General features: G+C 48.7%; 1 protein-coding gene across 1 annotated transcript in view; it reads left to right on the forward strand.

The window, feature by feature from the left end:
• Window positions 1-1,341: 1,341 nt before the first annotated feature.
• Window positions 1,342-19,186, forward strand: part of LOC144507482 (mucin-6-like) — a 119,899-nt gene continuing 102,054 nt past the window's right edge. Inside the window, exons 1-2 of the mRNA XM_078234607.1 lie at window positions 1,342-1,402; window positions 12,033-12,181. Of these exons, the coding sequence (XP_078090733.1) occupies window positions 1,342-1,402; window positions 12,033-12,181 (210 nt within the window). The remainder of the gene's footprint in view (window positions 1,403-12,032; window positions 12,182-19,186) is intronic.

Consider the following 19,186-nt stretch of genomic DNA (forward strand, 5'->3'; position numbering starts at 1 on the left):
TCACTTTGGATTATGCTAATCTCAGTTGCTTCAGGTGTTGCCTAAGAGTGAGAGTGGCTGCCCTTAACATGAACTATTCAACTGAGTGTGGCATCAAGGAGACCTAACAAAACTGAATCAGTGGGATTCAGGGAAAAACTCTTCACTGACTGGAGTCATACCGAGCACGCAGGGAAGATGGTTGTCATCATCTCATCCGGAATTCTCCAGTGTAGCGTTCTGGGCCAAACCATCATCAGCTGCTTCATCAATAATCTTCCCTACATCATAAGTTGTACAGTGCTGAGCACCATTTAAAAGCAGGTTGTGCATGTATGCAGCAAGACTGGACAGCATTTAGGCTTGAGCTGATAAATAATGTTTATGCCACAAAAGTGCCAAGCAATGACCATCTCCAGCAATAATCTACTTATTTTCAGCCATGACCTTCGCTGACTCCCCCGCAATCAATATCCTGGGGGGGGGGGCTACCATTGACCAGAGACTTAACTGGGCCAGCCATAGGAATATTATGGCTACATGGGCAGTTCAGAGTCTGGGGTTTCTATGGTGAGTAACTCATTTTCTGACTCCCCTAAGCCTGTCCACCATTCACAAAGCACATGTCAGGAATGTAATGGATTATTCCTCACTTGGCTGGGTGAGTGCAGCTCCAACAATGTTCAAGAAATTCAACACCATCCTGGATAAAGATACCCGCTTGATTGGCACCTGATCCACCCCCTTCAACATTCCCACTGATGCACAGTGACAGCAGTTTGTACCATCTGCAAGATGCACTGCAACAACTCACCAAGCCTCCTTCAAACCCCGTGACCTCTACCCCCTAGAAGGACAGGGGCAACAGATGCATGGAAACACCGCCACCTGCACGTTTTCCTCCAAGTCACTTAGCATCCTAACTTATCGCTATCCTAACTTATCACTATTCCTGCATTCTCACTGGGCCAGCTCTCTCCAAATCAGCACTGTGGGTGTACCTACACCATGTGGACAGCAGCGGTTCAAAGCGGTGGCTCACAACCACCTTCTCAAGGACAATTAGTGAAGGGAAATATATACTGGTCTGGCCAATAGCTCTCACATCCTATGAAAGAATAAAAGTGAAATATTGGGGCCGACTCTAAGGCCACAATCTCCATCAGTGCGAATGACTGATAATCCAGAGAGTGTGATTCACAGCAGCGAGCTTCCTAGTTCTGGTCTTACCGACCCCTCACCAGTGGAGGGGTGTGAAACACACCGCGGGATCCCAGGAAGTTAATTTGAATACATTAACACGTCATTAGCGAGCACTCTCTCTGGATATTGAGCCTGCATCGATTCTCAGCTGGTGCCAGCATGGCTACGCTGGTGCCATCTTCAACAGCTCTAAAGGAAGCTGGTGCCTTCACCTCTGGAGGTGAGCACTCAAGCAGCCAGCACCCTCCGTGCTGTGCACTGCCCAGGAGATACCGGAGAGAACCTGGGGACACAGATAGGTTCAACTCAGGGCCAGGGGTAGGAGGAGTCCAAAATTGGCCATTCTGCGGGGGGGAGGTCGGGAGGGGTCACTTGCAGGCCTTACCTTCCCTTCATGTCAGGGCACCCCATGTTCCAAAGGGATTGTGAGGGCTGGTATGCAGGCAGAGCTTCCCATGCCCTCCTTCCTGGGTTCCTGTCCATATCACTTCTGAGGCAATCCCCTTCCTTAGTGATGGCTGGCAAGAAGGTGGGAGGGACATAACAAGGTGAAATTTAATAACAAACAATCATAACAGAATGGTGACCTTACTGCAATAGTGTCTATATTCACTCGTGCCCACTAAGTGCCCACGGCTTCTTAGTCTTCCTCACCCTCCTTGTTATATCTAGGTGTCTCCCCAGCATCCACAGCTGAGGTAGATGCTGCCTGCTGACTATCATGTCCTTTTGCGTGAGATGACTTTTGCGAGCTTCCCCTGGGGCCCAGGATCTTGAGCGTCCAGTCCTGCTCTCAGACAGCGCGGATGTTGGACTGCTGCCCTCCTCAGTGTCAGGGGTTGGAAGTGTGTCGCCCACCGGGGGTGGGGTGGGGAGGGGTGGGGGAGGGGGGGCGTTGATTTGCTGCATTCACTGCTCCCAATGTGGTCTCCTCTATATCGGAGAGACCAAACGTAGACTGGGTGATCGCTTTGCTGAGCACCTTCGGTCTGTGTGCAATCAGGACCCTGACCTTCCGGTTGCTTGCTTGCCATTTTAACTCACGATCCTGCTCCCATGCCCGCTTGTCTGTCCTTGGCCTGCTGCAATGTTCCAGTGAAGCTCAACACAAGCTGGAGGAACAGCATCTCATCTTCCGGCTAGGTGCTTACAACCTTCCGGTCTCAACATCGAGTTCAACAAGTTCAGATGATTTGCTCTATCCCACCTCGGCCCCCTTTGTTTTCATTCTAATTTATTTTTAACTGTTCTCTACTTTTATTTCTTTTTATTTCATTATTCTCTTTCTTCATTTTTCTTCCCCCCCACTCCCCCCCTCTATTTTATCCTTCTTTCCTTAACTTTTCTCCCCCTTTGCTTCCCCTTTTTCTCCATTTTATCTCTCTTCCACCCACCCCCCCCCCCCCCCCCCCGCTCCCCCCACATCTTCATCTGTCACAGTTACCCTCTGATTTTAGCTTCACTGCCGTTTGGCCATTCGCACCTTTTATTCTCTCTGTGGACAGCCATTAGCAGCCTTTCCCCATGGTTTTGTGGCTATGACTCATCTTTCATTCCCGTACCCTGCAGTATAAATATCTCCCACTTTCTATGCCTTTTAGCTTTGACAAAGGGTCGTCTGGACTCAAAACGTCAGTTCTTTTCTCTCCTTACGGATGCTGCCAGACCTGCTGAGATTTTCCAGCATTTTCTCTTTTGGTTTCAGATTCCAGCATCTGCAGTAATTTGCTTTTATTGGTGTGGCTCCTGCTCTGCCCAAGACCGCAAGAAACTACAAAAAGTTGTGAACGTAGCCCAATCCATCACACAAACCAGCCTTCCATCCATTGATTCTGTCTACACTTCCCGCTGCCTCGGCAAAGCAGCCAGCATAATCAAGGACCCCATACACTCAGAATATAACTCTCTTCCACCTTCTTCCATCGGGGAAAAGATATAAAAGTCTGAGGTCACGTACCAACCGACTCAAGAATAGCTTCTTCCTTGCTGCCGTCAGACTTCTGAATGGACTTACCTTGCATTAAATTGATCTTTCTCTACTGTAACACCACATTCTGCATTCTCTCATTTCCTTCTCTATGAATGGTATGCTTTGTCAGTATAGCACGCAAGAAACAATACTTTTCACTTTATACTAATACATGTGACAATAATAAATCAAATCAAATCAAATAATTGAAATGGGAGATTTGAAGGTAAAAATAGGAAAGGGGGAAACACATAAATGCTGTGGAAAATTCGACTTGGATGAACAAAATGAGAGAGGAGAAAAATTGATGGATCAGCTCACTGCTTGTTGCTGTGATGACATGCTTTCAGCATTGTGGGAAAGAATGCCTTGTACATGGATATTGCCCCGAAGAGAACAGTACAGAAACACGATTGATTATATGTTGATGCGGACACATGACAGGGCAGATTGTGGATTTGAACATCAGCTTGCATGGACCAAGCTTCAAGGCATGTGTTGGAGACACACATACATGCAAAGAGAAACTTGCCCCAATTATAGGTAAGCTGTTTATTTAAGAACTCCAGTATATTGGAACAAACCTTACAATGGAACATGGTTTCAAGCAGAGATGCAAAACAATTTGAGAAAGGTTCTCGTTTGGCATAAAACTGCATTGGATGAAGTGTAGCCAAAAACTAAGACTGGCAAGAAGCCATGGATCAAAGCCAACCATCTGATATTGATAGAAAAGAACCTGTTGGCGAAAGCAAGGGTGGATTACAGGATCTCTGTATGGAAGAGAAAAATGCTCATAGAGACATGAAACAAAATGAAATGAACTCGGCTGAAAAGAAAGGAGAGCAACAGCAGAAAATACAAGTGGTAGTTAGTCCAAAGAAGCATACACAGTTGTCAGAGTTCTGAGAATAGCAGGGGCAGGTGGGAATATCATCCAAGAGGTTGATCAGATAAAGGAATGATGACAGCAATCCTGTACCCAGCTCTATGGTCCAGGTACAAATGCAGCCTGTAACTAAGGAGGGGATGAAAGCAGAAGTGCTGACGCGTGAAGTTGTCAATGTAGTTAAGCGGCTGAAGAATGGCAGATCGGCTTAGATGATTTACCTGCTGAAACCCTGAAGACTGGAGGAGTGACAGCAGTCAAAGACATGAAATAAATCATTGGCGGCACGGTGGCACATTGGTTAGCACTGCTGCCTCACAGCGCCAGGGACCCAGGCTCGATTCCTGGCTTGGGTAACTGTCTGTGTGGAGTTTGCACATTCTCCCCGTGTCTGCGTGAATTTTTTCCAGATGCTCCAGTTTCCTCCCACAGTCCAAAGATGTGTGGGTTAGGTGGATTGGCCATGCTAAATTAACCCTTAGTGTCGGGGGGACTAGCTAGGGTAAATACATGAGGTTATGGGGATAGGGCCTGGGTAGAATTGTGGTCGATGCAGACTCAATGGGCCAAATGGCCTCCTTCTGCACTGTTGAAGTGGAATAGGGGCAGATAATTGGGTAGTTTCAGAGCCTCGTGCCACTACTGAAGGTATACGATAGCCAAAACAGCTCAAAACATCAAACAATCAGTCTGATGAGCCAAGCTTCAAAAGTGCTTCCAGAAATTATGACAAAGACTCTTAAAGTTCAGATCGGAAATGTGCGAGGAACATTTCAGTTTCACTGCAGGCATGAGGATACCGAACAGCGCATCATGATTGAGAATATGTCGAAAAGCAAAATGACAAGGTTGCTGGGTACTCTTTGTAAGTCTTTGAGTCCACCATGCAGAGCAATGGAGAACCCTAGGTGGGTTTGGAGTAATGCATCACCTGAGCTCTCTGAAGCAGATGCTTTACAAACTGGCTAAAGGTGTGGTGTGTGAACGTAGAGTTAAAATAGAAGCATTCCGTTTTTGCAAAAGAGTCAGACAAAGTTGCCAACTTTCACAACTACTGTTCGTGCCAGGTACATCCCGGGCTAATTATTGCTTTCCCACCAATTACAAATGAGTCCATCCTCAAATAAAGAAACCACTAATCTCTCAGTTAAGCCTTCTGATTGCATGGAGGATTGAAATACACCTTTAAACTCGCCCATTAAGCAAATACGCCAAATAATTTCACAGAAAAGAGCTTCTTACATCCTCCTTCCTACCCTTTCCCTCACATGCCTGATCAGGATGTCTTTTGTTTGACTTTCATTCTGCACCAAAACCCCTAACATTTGGACTTTGTTTCTTAAATATTTTTTTCACCAGTGTAACTGTAGTGCTGACACAGTGCCAGAAAAATTATAAATATTTGGCTACATGTTATGTATAGTACACAAGCACGGAAATTATGCCGAACAATTATTAAGTGTTAGTTTTTTGAGAACATACTCCTCTATCGTTAGTTCATGGTTTAAATATTCTATTTCTCTTCTGCGCTGTTTTCCACATTTTTTCAGTCTCAAGTCCATTTTTCTCCTGTTGACTCTCCAAAGTTTTGGGTTCATTAAATTTGTGGTGAAAGCAAGTCCTTTTGTAATTATTGAATGTCTATATAATGCATTCAAATTAGACAAAGGATTTTCCAATGCTATGAACTTTTTCTCTTACTCATATCTTCATATGTTCACTCTTTCCAATTGAGTCATGGAAAATAAGTTCAAGAAACATCCATCATGAAATTTCCTATTAACAAGTTAATGTGAGGAATGTGTAATCGATAGAAATATTAATGATTGCATAAAATAATTACTTAAGGTGCACTAAAAAGAGGCAGCGAAGGCAGTGGCGTAGTGGTATTGTCACTGGACTCATAATCCAAAGACTTGAGGTAATGCTTTGGGGACCTGGGTTCAAATCCCACCATGGCTAAGATCAAGTGTAGTATGGTCGGCAGCCCATGGTCGGCCGCACTTGGTTGAGGTCATAGGGTTATACTGAAGCTTCATATGTTTCATATGAAGCAATTTTTTAAAGCAGCATCTCGGCCTTTTGGCTAAGATGCAAATGAGCTCAGGTCTTGGAGGAGGAACCTCCCCCTTCTCCAATCAGCTTGGCTCATGTAGATCAGGCCCAGGATAGGGTGGTTTGGTCGCTCGCCCTGTCTTGTCAGCCTGGATCTGAAATGTCTCAACTTGTTGAGACTCTGAATTGGATTGATTTGATTGAATTGGAAAAGTATAATTAAAAAAATCCCACCATGGCAGATGGTGAAATTTGATTTCAATATAAAAACCGGAATTAAGAGTGTAATGATGACTATGGAATCGACTTTTATGCCGATTGTCATAAAAACCCATTTAGTTAAAATGTACTCATTCCAATTACAGGGCCTAGAAGGAATCCTGTGCTGTTATTGTTATTTTTGATCACCCATCCTTTAGGGAAGGAAATCTGCCATCCTTACTTGGTCTGCCTACTTGTGGTGGACTCTTAAATGCCCTCTGAATTGGCTGAGCAAGTCATTCAGTTCAAGGGCAATTAGGGACGGGGAATAAATGTTAGCCCAGTTGGTGCTACCCACGTCCCATGAATGAATTTTAAAACATACACTAAGATATTCCAGTTATTGTCGTTCATCACAACAACGACAACTTCCATTAACATAGGCTGGAATTCTCCGGCCGTTCACGCCGGTGAGAATGGAGAATTGGGTGCTCAGCCAAATCTCCATCTGCAGCAGCGGGACTGGAGAATCTGGCCCATAGTGTTTTTATGAGAGTGAAACATGGTAAAACACACTACACCAGAACAAAACGATACCTTGCCATAAAAGGAGACATTTTCAGGTGGCGGGGGTGGGGGCGGGGGGGGGGGGGGGGGGGGAGTGGGGGGGGGGGGGGGGAGGCGTGGTGGGTGATGACCAGAATCTTGGTCAAAGAAATACAGACACAAATTCTACCATTGCGCCTGCCATGGGAATCGGAGCGGGTGAGGAGCGGACAACAGGAAGGTCCGTTGACACCTCGGGCGGGATTTTACAGTCTCGGGAGCGAGACTGCAAAATGCCGCCCACAATATAAGAGTTTAGGGGGAGCGTTAAAGGAGGACAAGAGAGGTTTGGGAAAGCAGTTCTAGAACTTGGGGTCCTGATGTCTGCAACTATGGCAGGCAATGATAGAGTGAAGTAAGTGGGAATGGAGAGAAGAAGAGAGTGTGAGGAACACAGAATTCTCGAAGGGTTTTAAGGTAGCAAGAGTTGGAGAAGGATGAGGCCATGAAGGGATCTGACCGCAAGGTTCAGAATTTTAAAATCAAAGTGTTTGAAGACCAGGATGAATATACGTCAGTGAGCAGAGAAGACATGGGTAAACGGGTCTTGATGCGAGTCAGGATACCGGCAGCAGAGCTTTGGATGAGCTTAGATTTCTGGAGATTGGAAGATGGGAGGCTGAACAGGAAAGGATTGAAAGAGATTAGTCAGCAGGTAATGAAGATGATGATTAGGTGAAGGAAAGGTTTTCTCATTGTCTTTATCGGCTGCATATGAAGCAAAGATTCAATCATTCGTTGAACTATGTAGACTCTATAAAACAAAATATTTAAAGGGTGTAATACAAACATTCTTAAATAAGAATATCTTTAATATAAAAAACACAAAAGACGATTTCAAAGATGTTATTTTCATAGATTTGTCTTTCAAAATGTCTATGGTCATTTTCTACTTAACATGTAATTAGATCAGAAAATGAATGGACATGATCAAATGATCCATCAAGTCTGCCCTGCCCGGATATGGTACAGTTTAGACTAAACTCATCCAAATTCTCTCCCCACACAGCTACACAATGTCCTGGCTGAAGAAGAACAAAATTCCAAAATAAGAGCTCGATAAGTGCAATCACTGTGACATATTGAAAGAAGCAATCTTAATCTTGATTAAACTTCACTAAATTCTAATAAGAGCGTCACAGTAGCACAGTGGTTAGCACTGCTGCCTCACCATGCCAGGGACCTGCGTTCGATTCCTGGCTTGGGTCACTGTCTGTGTGGAATCTGCACGTTCTCCCCGTGTCTGCGTGGGTCTCCTCCGGGTGCTCCAGGTTTCTCCCACAGTCTGAAAGACGTGCTGGTTAGGTGCATTGGCGTGCTAAATTCTCCCTCAGTGTACCCGAACAGGCCCCAGGGTGTGGCAACTAGGGGATTTTCACAGTGACTTCATTGCAGTGTTAATGTAAGCCTACTTGTGACACTAATAAATAAACTTTAGCTTTAAACATATCTGGTCTTGGAGTGATGGTCTACAGGGGTCCCGATGAGGACTGTTGGTTAGGGCACTCAGTGCATGGAGTGATCATCTGACCACAATCTGCCCATGAGCACAGCAACATTCCATCAGGGTTCTATCATGTTGAAATGAGGGCACAGTGGGAGTGCACAGGGAGGCTAGAAGGAAAATCCAATAAAATGTAGGAAATGACTGGTTCTGGTCCAAACTGGTCTTGTATATCTATCTCAACATGGGATCCCAGTTCATAGAATCATAGAAACCCTACAGTGCAGAAAGAGGCCATTTGGCCCATCGAGTCTGCACCAACTACGACCCCACCCAGGCCCTACCCCCATATACCTACATATTTACCCGCTAATCCCTCTAACCTACGCATCTCAGGACACTAAGGGGCAATTTTAACATGGCCAATCAACATAGTGGGACTGTGGGAGGAAGCCAGAGCACCCGGAGGAAACCCACGCAGACACGAGGAGAATGTGCAAACTCCACACAGACAGTGACCCGAGCCGGGAATCGAACCCAGGACCCTGGCGCTGTGACGCAGCAGTGCTAACCACTGTGAGACTGTACCTTCATTGTGCCTGGCACCTTCTTTGATACAGCTTGAGATATTTAAAACCTTTTATAATTTTCCATCCTGTGCTGTGCAAGGGAATGTCACCAAGGCTCTCAACTCAAAGACAACTGACAACATTTCATTTTCTCCGAGAGGAGCAGAGAGCAGGAAGCAGGGGCTACAGAGTGTCATTGAGTTCGGACCAGTTCTAGTCATTTCCCAAGTTTTATTGTTTTCTTCTTTTGCTTTCACCCCTGTTATGCTGCGCAGGTAACTCAAGAATCACGATACAATGAGAGGTTAAAAAGATCGGTTTAGCAATTGAGCACTCCTGGCAAAGAAATGGGGTTGGAAGGTGTCAGCGACACTATTCAGTATTTGTTTATACAAAGTGCATGAACAAATTGTGCAGTGGTGCATGACCATCTCATCAAAATACAATTGGGTGTGAAGCATGCAGGAACTGAAGCCTTATACGGTTTGCCATCAACTGCAGACGTAACTAAAACGTCAGAACAAGGAAAAGATCACTGGCAGTGATTGTGAAAGTGACTGTTGACATTACTTTCACTGTGCCTTGGCACCTTTTATGATACAGCTTGAGATATTTAAAGTCTTTTATAATTTTCTATCCTGTGCTGTGCAAGGGAATGTCACCGAGACTCTCAACTCAAAGACAACTGACAACATTTCATTTTCTCTGCGATGGGCAAAGAGCAGGAAGCAGGAGTGTCATTTTGGATTTAGATGATGGGCTCTCATGGTTGAATAGCTGACAGTGTGTGCCAGCTGTGAGGTGTGCATGTGAGGCGGGCAGCAAAAAAAAAGTCTATTTATTAATCACAAGTAAGGCTTGCATTAACACCGCAATGAAGTTACTGTGAAATTCCCCTAGTCGCCACACTCCAGCGCCTGTTCAGATCAATGCACCTAACCAGCACATCTTTTAGAATGTGGGAGGAAACCGGAGCACCCGGAGGAAACCCACGCAGACACGGGGAGAACATGCTAATTCCACACAGACAGTGACCCAAGCCGGGAATCAAACCCGGGTCCCTGGCAGCCTGTTGGGCTCTAACCTGGTGTTGTGAGACTTCTTGCTGTGAAGCAGCAGTGCTAACCACTTTGCTACCGCGCGCAATGTATGGGGGTGAGGTAAGAATGTAAGATGCGTGTCCTGATTGATAGGGATTGTTGGTGGGTGAATGATGGAGGGGAGATGTGGCTGATGAGAAGCATGTGCTTTGTAGGATGTATCATTTACAGATATGTTCACTGACGTTACCCATCAGGTCAGGTCATCAAATGTCTTGCTTCACTGCACTCAGATCTTCGGGGGAAAACCCTCCACAGCTATCCACTCCCACTGTCTCCAGAGCAAGCGGCCTCCTGCCCCCCACCCCCCACATTTCTCCTACTTTCCACCTCAGCCTCCAGAGCAGAAAGCTGCTTTCTCCCAGGTAGCTCCATTCTCCACTGATTCCTGGGCCAGATCCACTTTCCACATGACTGCCAGTACCTGCTCCCACCAGAACGCATCTCCCCTTTAAGAGGTGTGAGCTGGATTTAAGCAGCACAGGCTAACTCTAACTTGTGCTAAAAGTTACTACTTTTGTTCCCCCCCACGCCCCGCCCCCGATGATGCTGCCAATCATCGGGTGCTCTTGGCCTTGACTGCAGAGGGAAATCATTCTGATAAGAGGTGGCTCAGTGTTATTGCATTGGCTGTATTGCAGTTACTGGATGCAGGTCCTGACGCCTACTTTTGGGCCCGTCCAATTTAATTCCCCTATCCTTACTTAGAACCTGTTTTTATAGAAATCGTAGAAACCCTACAGTGCAGAAGGAGGCCATTCAGCCCATCGAGTCTGCACCGACAATAATCCCACCCAGGCCCTATCCCCATAACCCCACTAATCCCTCTAACCTATACATCCTTGGACACGAGGGGGCAATTTAACATGGCCAATCAACCAAACCTGCACATTTTTGTTGTGTGGGAGGAAACCGGAGCACCCAGAGGAAACTTACACAGACACGTGGAGACTCCACACAGACAGTGACCCCCAAGCCGGGAATCGAACCCAGGTTCCTGCAGCTGTGAGGCAGCAGTGCTAACCCCACTGTGCCACCGTGCCGTCCTTTTATGAATGATCAGCCAATTGCCATAAGGTAAATTACTCTCGTGCCCATTTGTCTGTCCTTGACCTATTGCAATGCTCCAGTGATGCCCAAGGCAAACTGAAGGAAGGATGTCTCATCTTCCAGTTGGGCACATTACAGCCTCTGGACTCAATACTGAGTTCAACAAATTTAAACGGTGAACTTTTCCTTCCATCTTGACCCTCCTCCCCCCAACCCTTTTTGTTTTTTGCTTCCTGGATTTGTCCCAATGCAAACTGCTTCAATATGTCGCTTCACATTTCATCATAATCCTGGGTTTGCAAAATCCTACGAACTGTCCTGGCTTGAGACAATTCACATCCCTTTAACCTGTGATTATCCCTCTCTCCACTCGCACTGTCTGTACCTGTAAAGACTCACATTCCAACCATTCATTACATTCCAATCTGTAATTATCTTGTAATTGTGTCTTTGCCTATATATGCCGTGTTTGTGAAACTTACCTCTCCACTCGACTATGAAGGAGCAGCGTTCCGAAAGCTCACGGTTCCAAATAACCTGTTGGATTTTAACCTGTTGTTTTGAGACTTCTTACTGTGCCCACTTCTGCCTTTGCCAACGCCGATAAGGAGGCCATCCTCCCCCAGACACCATGCTTCACCCTTTGAATCACTGCCATGTTCTTCATACTCCAGTTCCCATTTAGGACCCAAGCCTGCCACACTTTGTCACCATCTTAAATGTCAACACTGCCATCTGCACCCTCCCTATCTGTGCCATTGAGGACAAACTCAACCACAACAAGTGTGAGTCAACACGTCCAGCCAGAGTAATGCCAAAGCTCAGAACCTTCATGCCACTGGAGGAGAGAGCCTTTGAGCTGGCCGAGGAGGAGGAAGAGCACCCCTGCATTAATAGTGAATTGAGTATTCAATGTTCCCTCCTTTATCCCCTGTGATGCACTAATGCCATCTCCCTTCTCTTGCAGGCAAAGCAGCCGAACAACCCAGACCACCCCCATGCCCCTTGGACCCACTGGACTCCAGCAGCTCCGAGGGAGACTTCTCGGACCCCACCATTGACAAGATGTCACAGCTATCACCCACACCCGGCACCAGAGCAGATACTCACACCTCGGTGGGTTCACCAAGTAGGCAGGCTTCTGGGTCACTCACTGATGAGCACCTCGCAGCTGAGGATCCACAGCAGTTGGAGACAGGGGCATCCCAGGGAACCGGCACTCGGAGGGATGCAGGAGTCCAGGACTCTGCTGAGCCCCCGGCCGATGATGCGTCCCTGAGCCCAGTTGTCCCATAGCTGCTGGAGCTGCAAAGACAGAGTCGCGAGTATCAGGAAGGGATGACAGCAGCCCTCCTCGGAGTGCAAGGCCGACTGGAGGAGTCCCATCACCTTCTATCTGAGGAGATGGTGGAGCCACTGCAGTGTACTGAGGCCAACTCTGCCAGGGTGACGTCTGCAGTGGAGATCTTGGCACAGGACATGGATTCCATGGCAGGAGATGTCTGCATCATGGTCTCCATGTCTGAAGTCCATTGTGTCTGGCTGCAACTACACGGTGCAGGCACTGATGGGAATCTATGAGTGTCTGCGCCAGAGGACAGTGAGGCATGTGGACCTCACTCCAGCTGACCCTCTATCCCATGGATGGCCACTGGGCCCGTTGGGCACCAGAAGGAATGAGGATTGTCTGGTACACAGCCCAGGGCCTTCACCCCGGAGACCCTGGGGGTGTTCAGCCTATCAGGGTGAGGAAGATTGAGAAGTGATAGGCACGAGTGAAGATAGGCACTAGAGATCACCAATGTATAGAGTAACAAATAGTAAATCACTGTTCACTCACAAAGCCTCCCACCCTGTCGCTTCATGCCTTTTTATTAACCCCATCATTAGAGTTACAAAGCCAATGCTCAGAGTGGGCCAGGCAAACCCAAATCCATTCAGTGTTTGCTCCAAAAACCAAATTCAAAATCCAATTGAATCCAATTCAAGGTTCCCATAAGAGAGAAGAACAAGATCCAAGCTGACAAGATAAGGAACTAAAAGTTTAACATTTTTAAGTTTATTTATGAATGTCATGAGTAGGCTGACATTAACACTGCAATGGAGTTACTGTGAAAATCCCCTAGTCGCCACTCCGGCGCCTGTTTGGGTACACTGAGGGAGAATTTAGCATGGCCAATGCACCTAACCAGCACATCTTTCAGACTATAGAAGGAAACCGGAGCACCCGGAGGAAACCCACGCAGACACAGGGAGAACGTGCAGACTCGGCACAGACAGTGACCCAAGCTGGGAACCGAACCGGGTCCCTGGCGCTGTGAGACAGCGGTGCTAACCACTGTGCCACCATGCCACCCTGCACCACAGCTTGGGCTTGATCTGATGACAGTTGATCTTAACCAATTTCATGCTGCCAACCTCGGCAGACCCACGCACACCCTCGGCACTTCATTCCTGTGGAGTGTGAGAATGGCTGCGCTATGTCTCTCCCACACTGAGGACAGGCTTCTTCACTTGTCTGCAGGCAACCACAGACCCCCAACCCCCGGACACCCTTCCCAGGACCCCATTCGTGGAAGGAGCAAACCCCTCAAATGCTGCATGATACAGGGATGGGGGGGTGGTATTCAAAACTTTTCTGCAAGTGACCATACACACAACCTCAAAGTGGGGAGGGCTGAGACCCACAGTGGGCATGAGCACATCAACAACTATGGGTTCAAGTGGGAGGATTGGAAAATTGGCCACAAAGACTATGGGATCAAGGATTACTGGGGCAGGCTGGAGAACGACAGAAGGGAACCATACCGGCACACCTTGGGGTTCCATGAAGATTAGAGTGACCGGAACACTCAGAGTGGAAGTGGCAAAGCAGGTCTCGCAGTAAAATCAGAACTCCACCATCATGTCAAGTTGAAGTAATGACAAAGTCGAAAGTGGGAAAGAATTTGGATGGTGGCGATGAGAGGGGGTGAGGGGGAGGGGGGGGTTGGGTGTTGGTTGTGTCAGGGTCAGTGTGGGAGGAGCTGCATTCAGGGCCTCATTTCAGACACAGCCTCAACCTGCTTACACTCAAAACATTGAAACGGAATCAGAACTGAGAGAAAAGAAGAAGATTTCCTTGAGAAAGTTCCCTTGGAGATGTTGGCCCATTTTGTGCATTTTGAAGGGAGATTACAGGTGACAGGTTTCCCAATGCAGACACTTGACTTAGCTTCCACAGAGAGGAATGTGGGAATGTTAATGAGGGTGAGGGTCTCGGGAGCACAGCTGCTGCTTGTGTGTCAGATCATCAATGGAAGCCTCTAATATGCTTTGTCCAACTGGCATGGATGAGCGGCCAAAGGGCACCCAATCAATGCTGAAATGCAAGTTAAGTTTGATCAACATAAAAGATAAAACATTTCCGGAGTTCCTTTGACAAAGTCGCACAATATATCACGTGTCCAAAGCTCCCACAAGTTATGTGAGATTGAGGTGTCGGGTGGGATTCTCCAGCCATTCCACAACCGGAGACTCCGATCTGAGGTCAACAGACCTTTGCGTGGTCCCCCCCCCCGCTACAGGCTATGATTCCCATGGCGGTGGGGGGGGGGGGCTCAGCAACGACCAGAGGATGAGGAGGCTAGACCCAAACCATGGAGGTGACCCACATGACCAAGGGTCTGCTGGATAAGACTAAGAGATGAGCAACAATGTGGCAAATGTCTACGCTTGCCAAGAGAGAGGGACAGCCTGAGAGGCAGTGGCCGTATTTGTGAGTGCCAGGGTACTGGCCAAGAGAACTGGCAAGCAGTGCCGCAAGAAGATAAATGACCTCATCCGGGCAGCAAAGGTGAGTGTTTAACCCCATCTTGCATCGTCCCCCAAATCACCCCCAGATCCCCCCACCCCCATCACCCTGCATGCTTCCAGCCCCTGATCCCCAAGCGCCTCCTTCCCCCCATCTCCCAAGAGGATCACAGCACTTTCCTTCTGAGGGCCATGTCCTGAAACTGCAGGAATCACACCATCAGATTTTTCATGGCTCCTTCTCACCCCACAGGAGAAGAATGCCCATAACCGCCAGGAGAGGGTGAAGACAGGGGGTGGTGAGCCTGACCTCTGAGTCCTCACCCCCTTTGAGGAGCGGGCACTGGAGGTGTCCAGAAAAGGGGACATCCAAGTTGTCAGCGACAGCATGGTCGGGTTGGAGTCTGGAAGTGAGCACCTGTCAATCCTCCACTCAATTTGAGTCAAGTACTAGGGGGCAAGGGTTTAAGGTGTGAAGGGCAAGGTTTAAAGGAGATGTATGAGGCATGTTTTGTACACAGAGGGTGGAGGGTGCCTGCCGGGGGAAGTAGTGGAAGCAGATATGATAGTAACTTTTAAGAGGCGTCTTGACAAATACATGAATGGGATGTGAATAGAGGGATATGGTCCCCAGAAGGGTCGGAGGTTTTAGTTCAGAAGGGCAGAATGGTCGGTACAGACTTGGAGGGTCGAAGGGCCTCTTTCTGTGCTGTAACTTTCTTTGTTCTTTGTTCCTTGTTCAATGGAGAAATGTCAAGTAAGTTGCCTGCGACCCAGATTCCTCTCCTCCCCTTGCACTTAACCTTGTGTCCGGTGTTGCAGGAAGGGACCCCAATGTGCCTGGGCCATCTGGCATCTCAGCCCCCTCTGCCGCCCCCGCCCATCCTACCCCTGACAGCTTGGAAGACTCCTCGGACGAAGCAGGTGAAGGGACCTCCGAGGGCAGCACCAGTTTGGTATCAACTTCCATCTCACAAATCGCCATCCCAGAGACACTCACATCAGTTGGTCAAGTTAGTGGCGAGGCATCTGGGCCATGCTGTGGTGCACACGACACATTTGCTGATGTACACCGAGTGGAGGAGGGAACGTCCGAGGCCTCTGGCATGCGGGGGCCTGCCGGAGGTGAGAACTCGGCTGGCCCCAGGCTACCTGCTGGACCTCTGTGATCACTTCTCTCTCAGCTGCTGGAGATGCAGCAACAGAGCCAGGGAATGCAGGAGGCACTGACGGCAACACTGGACTGACTGTGAGGCTGTTGGGAGGAGTCCCAAAGCTTTCAGGCTCCCACGCAATCTGACTCAGTCTCAGGCCTCCACGCAGGCAACATCAGCCAAGTCCAAAGCAGGTACCCCATGTTCCCCAGGAGCTAGCTATCCCTGCACCCTGGGCTCCCCCTCAAAGATCTCTGGGATATCCGAGCTCCTCAAGATGAAGCTGTCATGCACGCTGCTGGGGTGTCTGGCGCAGACATGCACCATGTTCAGCTGCTGGTCACACACCCACTGCACATTTATTGAATGGAAGCCCTTTCTATTCACAAATCTTGCTGGATTCATGGCTGGGGCCTTAGGGTGACGTAGGTGTAGTCTATACCCCCGGAAAATTTGGCATCCCCATGATGGCTGCAAATCCAGCAGCGCGGGCTTCCTGCTTGGCCTGGTCCAGATCAAATTTGATATACTGGCCAGTCTGGGCATACAGGGCATCTGTGACCTCCCTCACACACTTGTGGATGGATGCTTGTGAGATGCCACAAAGATCTCCACTGGCAGCTGGAAGATCTCCGTGGCGTAAAACTTTAAGGTGGCCGTCACTTTCACAGCCACCGAGAGTGGGCGTCCCCTCATGTCCTGAGATGCCAGGTCCTGCAACAAAGGGAACAGATGTTGCACTGTCTCCTTTCAGAGCCGGAATCTTAGGCGGCACACGATGTCCAACAGCTGCTCGAAAGACACCTGCGTGTGGAACTGCTGGGATCTCTGTTCCCTCCTTCTCCTGCCTCCCTCGGGGCGAATGGCAGCTGCATCCTGCCTCCGGTGCCCAGCTCCCTCTCCTCCAGTGAGTGGCAAGGCCTGTGCCTCTTCCTCCTGGTCCTCCTCCTTAGCTCCAGCAGCAAACAAAAGAACAGCAAGGTCAATTGGCTGCATTGCAAAAGCTATCTCGTCAATCTGGATGGGGGGAGACTGGGAGAAGAGGAGAGACAGATGGAGAGATTAAAAAATGTTGCTCACCCCCAGCCCAGCAACACACACACACACCCCACCCACCCCCCCACAGCCCTCCAGCTGCATACACAAACCCCCCACCCCCCCGGCACAGCCCCCCAGGAACACGCACTCCCCACCCATCCTCCACAACCCCCCAGCCACACACACTGTCCATAACCCACCACAGGTTCCAGAATAGTAACACAGCCTCCTCCCATCCCCACCGCTCACAGGCAGAGAACCAGAACCCATGCAGTAGTGGCCACAGACAGTGCTGCTTTAAAAGCCCCAAGACTGCATCACTGTCAGTTTTCATAGTTTCCCACCTGCCGCAGTGCTTCCAGAGGAGTGCACTAGGACCATGAGTGATCCCTATGATCCAAGGTCAGCGCTCTGACCGGAGTCTGTGCTGAAAGTCCGAGGTTGGACCCCATGAGCAACAAAGAGCCCCCCACCCCCCCACACAGTTGCAGCCCTCCACTGACCCAAAACGCAACATGGCCACCATGAAATAGCAGCATGAAGCAGTTTGAATGCAGAAACCTACCTCCTTGCTTGCTCACACTAATGCAGCGCCAGACTGGGTGAGTGGAATCGGCTGCCGTCAATAGGGTGACGTAGGTTTTCAGCAAAGCGTTCGATAAGGTCCCCCATGCAAGACTTCTTGAGAAAGTGAGAGGGCATCGGATCCAAGGGGCTGTTGCCTTGTGGATCCAGAACTGGCTTGCCTGCAGAAGGCAGAGAGTGGCTGTGGAGGGGTCTTTCTCTGCATGGAGGTCAGTGACCAGTGGAGTGCCCCAGGGATCTGTTCTGGGACCCTTGCTGTTTGTCATTTTCATAAATGACCTGGATGAGGAAGTGGAGGGATGGGTTGGTAAGTTTGCTGACGACACCAAGGTAGGTGGTGTTGTGGATAGTTTGGAGGGATGTCAGAAGTTGCAGCGAGACATAGATAGAATGCAAGACTGGGCGGAGAAGTGGCAGATGGACTTCAACCCGGATAAGTGTGTAGTGATCCATTTTGGCAGATCCAATGGGATGGAGCAGCAGTATAAAATGAAGGGTACCATTCTTAGCAGTGTAGAGGATCAGAAGGACCTTGGGGTCCGGGTCCATAGGACTCTTAAATCGGCCTCGCAGGTGGAGGATGCGGTCAAGAAGGCGTATGGCGTACTAGCCTTCATTAATCGAGGGATTGAGTTTAGGAGTCGGGAGATAATGCTGCAGCTTTATAGGACCCTGGTTAGACCCCACTTGGAGTACTGCGCGCAGTTCTGGTCACCTCATTACAGGAAAGATGTTGAAGCCATTGAAAGGGTGCAGAGGAGATTTACAAGGATGTTGCCTGGATTGGGGGGCATGCCTTATGAGGATAGGTTGAGGGAGCTTGGTCTCTTCTCCCTGGAGAGACGAAGGATGAGAGGTGACCTGATAGAGGTTTACAAGATGTTGAGGGGTCTGGATAGGGTGGACTCTCAGAGGCTATTTCCAAGGGCTGAAATGGTTGCTACGAGAGGACACAGGTTTAAGGTGCTGGGGGGTAGGTACAGGGGGGATGTCAGGGGTAAGTTTTTCACTCAGAGGGTGGTGGGTGAGTGGAATCGGCTGACGTCGGTGGTGGTGGAGGCAAACTCGTTGGGGTCTTTTAAGAGACTTCTGGATGAGTACATGGGATTTAATGGGATTGAGGGCTATAGATAGGCCTAGAGGTGGGGATGTGATCGGCGCAACTTGTGGGCCGAAGGGCCTGTTTGTGCTGTGACTTTCTATGTTCTATGTTAATAGTGGTGGAGGCAAACTCAATAGGGTCTTTTAAGAGACTTCTGGATGAGTACATGGGACTTAATAGGATTGAGGGTTATAGGTAAGCCTATATATAAGCCTAGGTAGGTAGGGACATGACGGTGCAACTTGTGGGCCGAAGGGCCTGTTTGTGCTGTAGTTTTTCTATGTTCTATGTTCTATATAGAGGAGGTGTGTTCCAAACCGATCCAGTTGCAGCGAGCGAGGTGGTAAAGGCAGGCAAGCTGGGATGATTGGGCGTGAGGGTCTGTTAATGACATCATAGTCAATGCAAAAACATGTAAATTGATGTCTCATGCGGTTTGAATGGGCTCCC

This window comes from Mustelus asterias, chromosome 19 (genome assembly GCF_964213995.1).
Source record: "Mustelus asterias chromosome 19, sMusAst1.hap1.1, whole genome shotgun sequence".
NCBI lineage: Eukaryota > Metazoa > Chordata > Chondrichthyes > Carcharhiniformes > Triakidae > Mustelus > Mustelus asterias.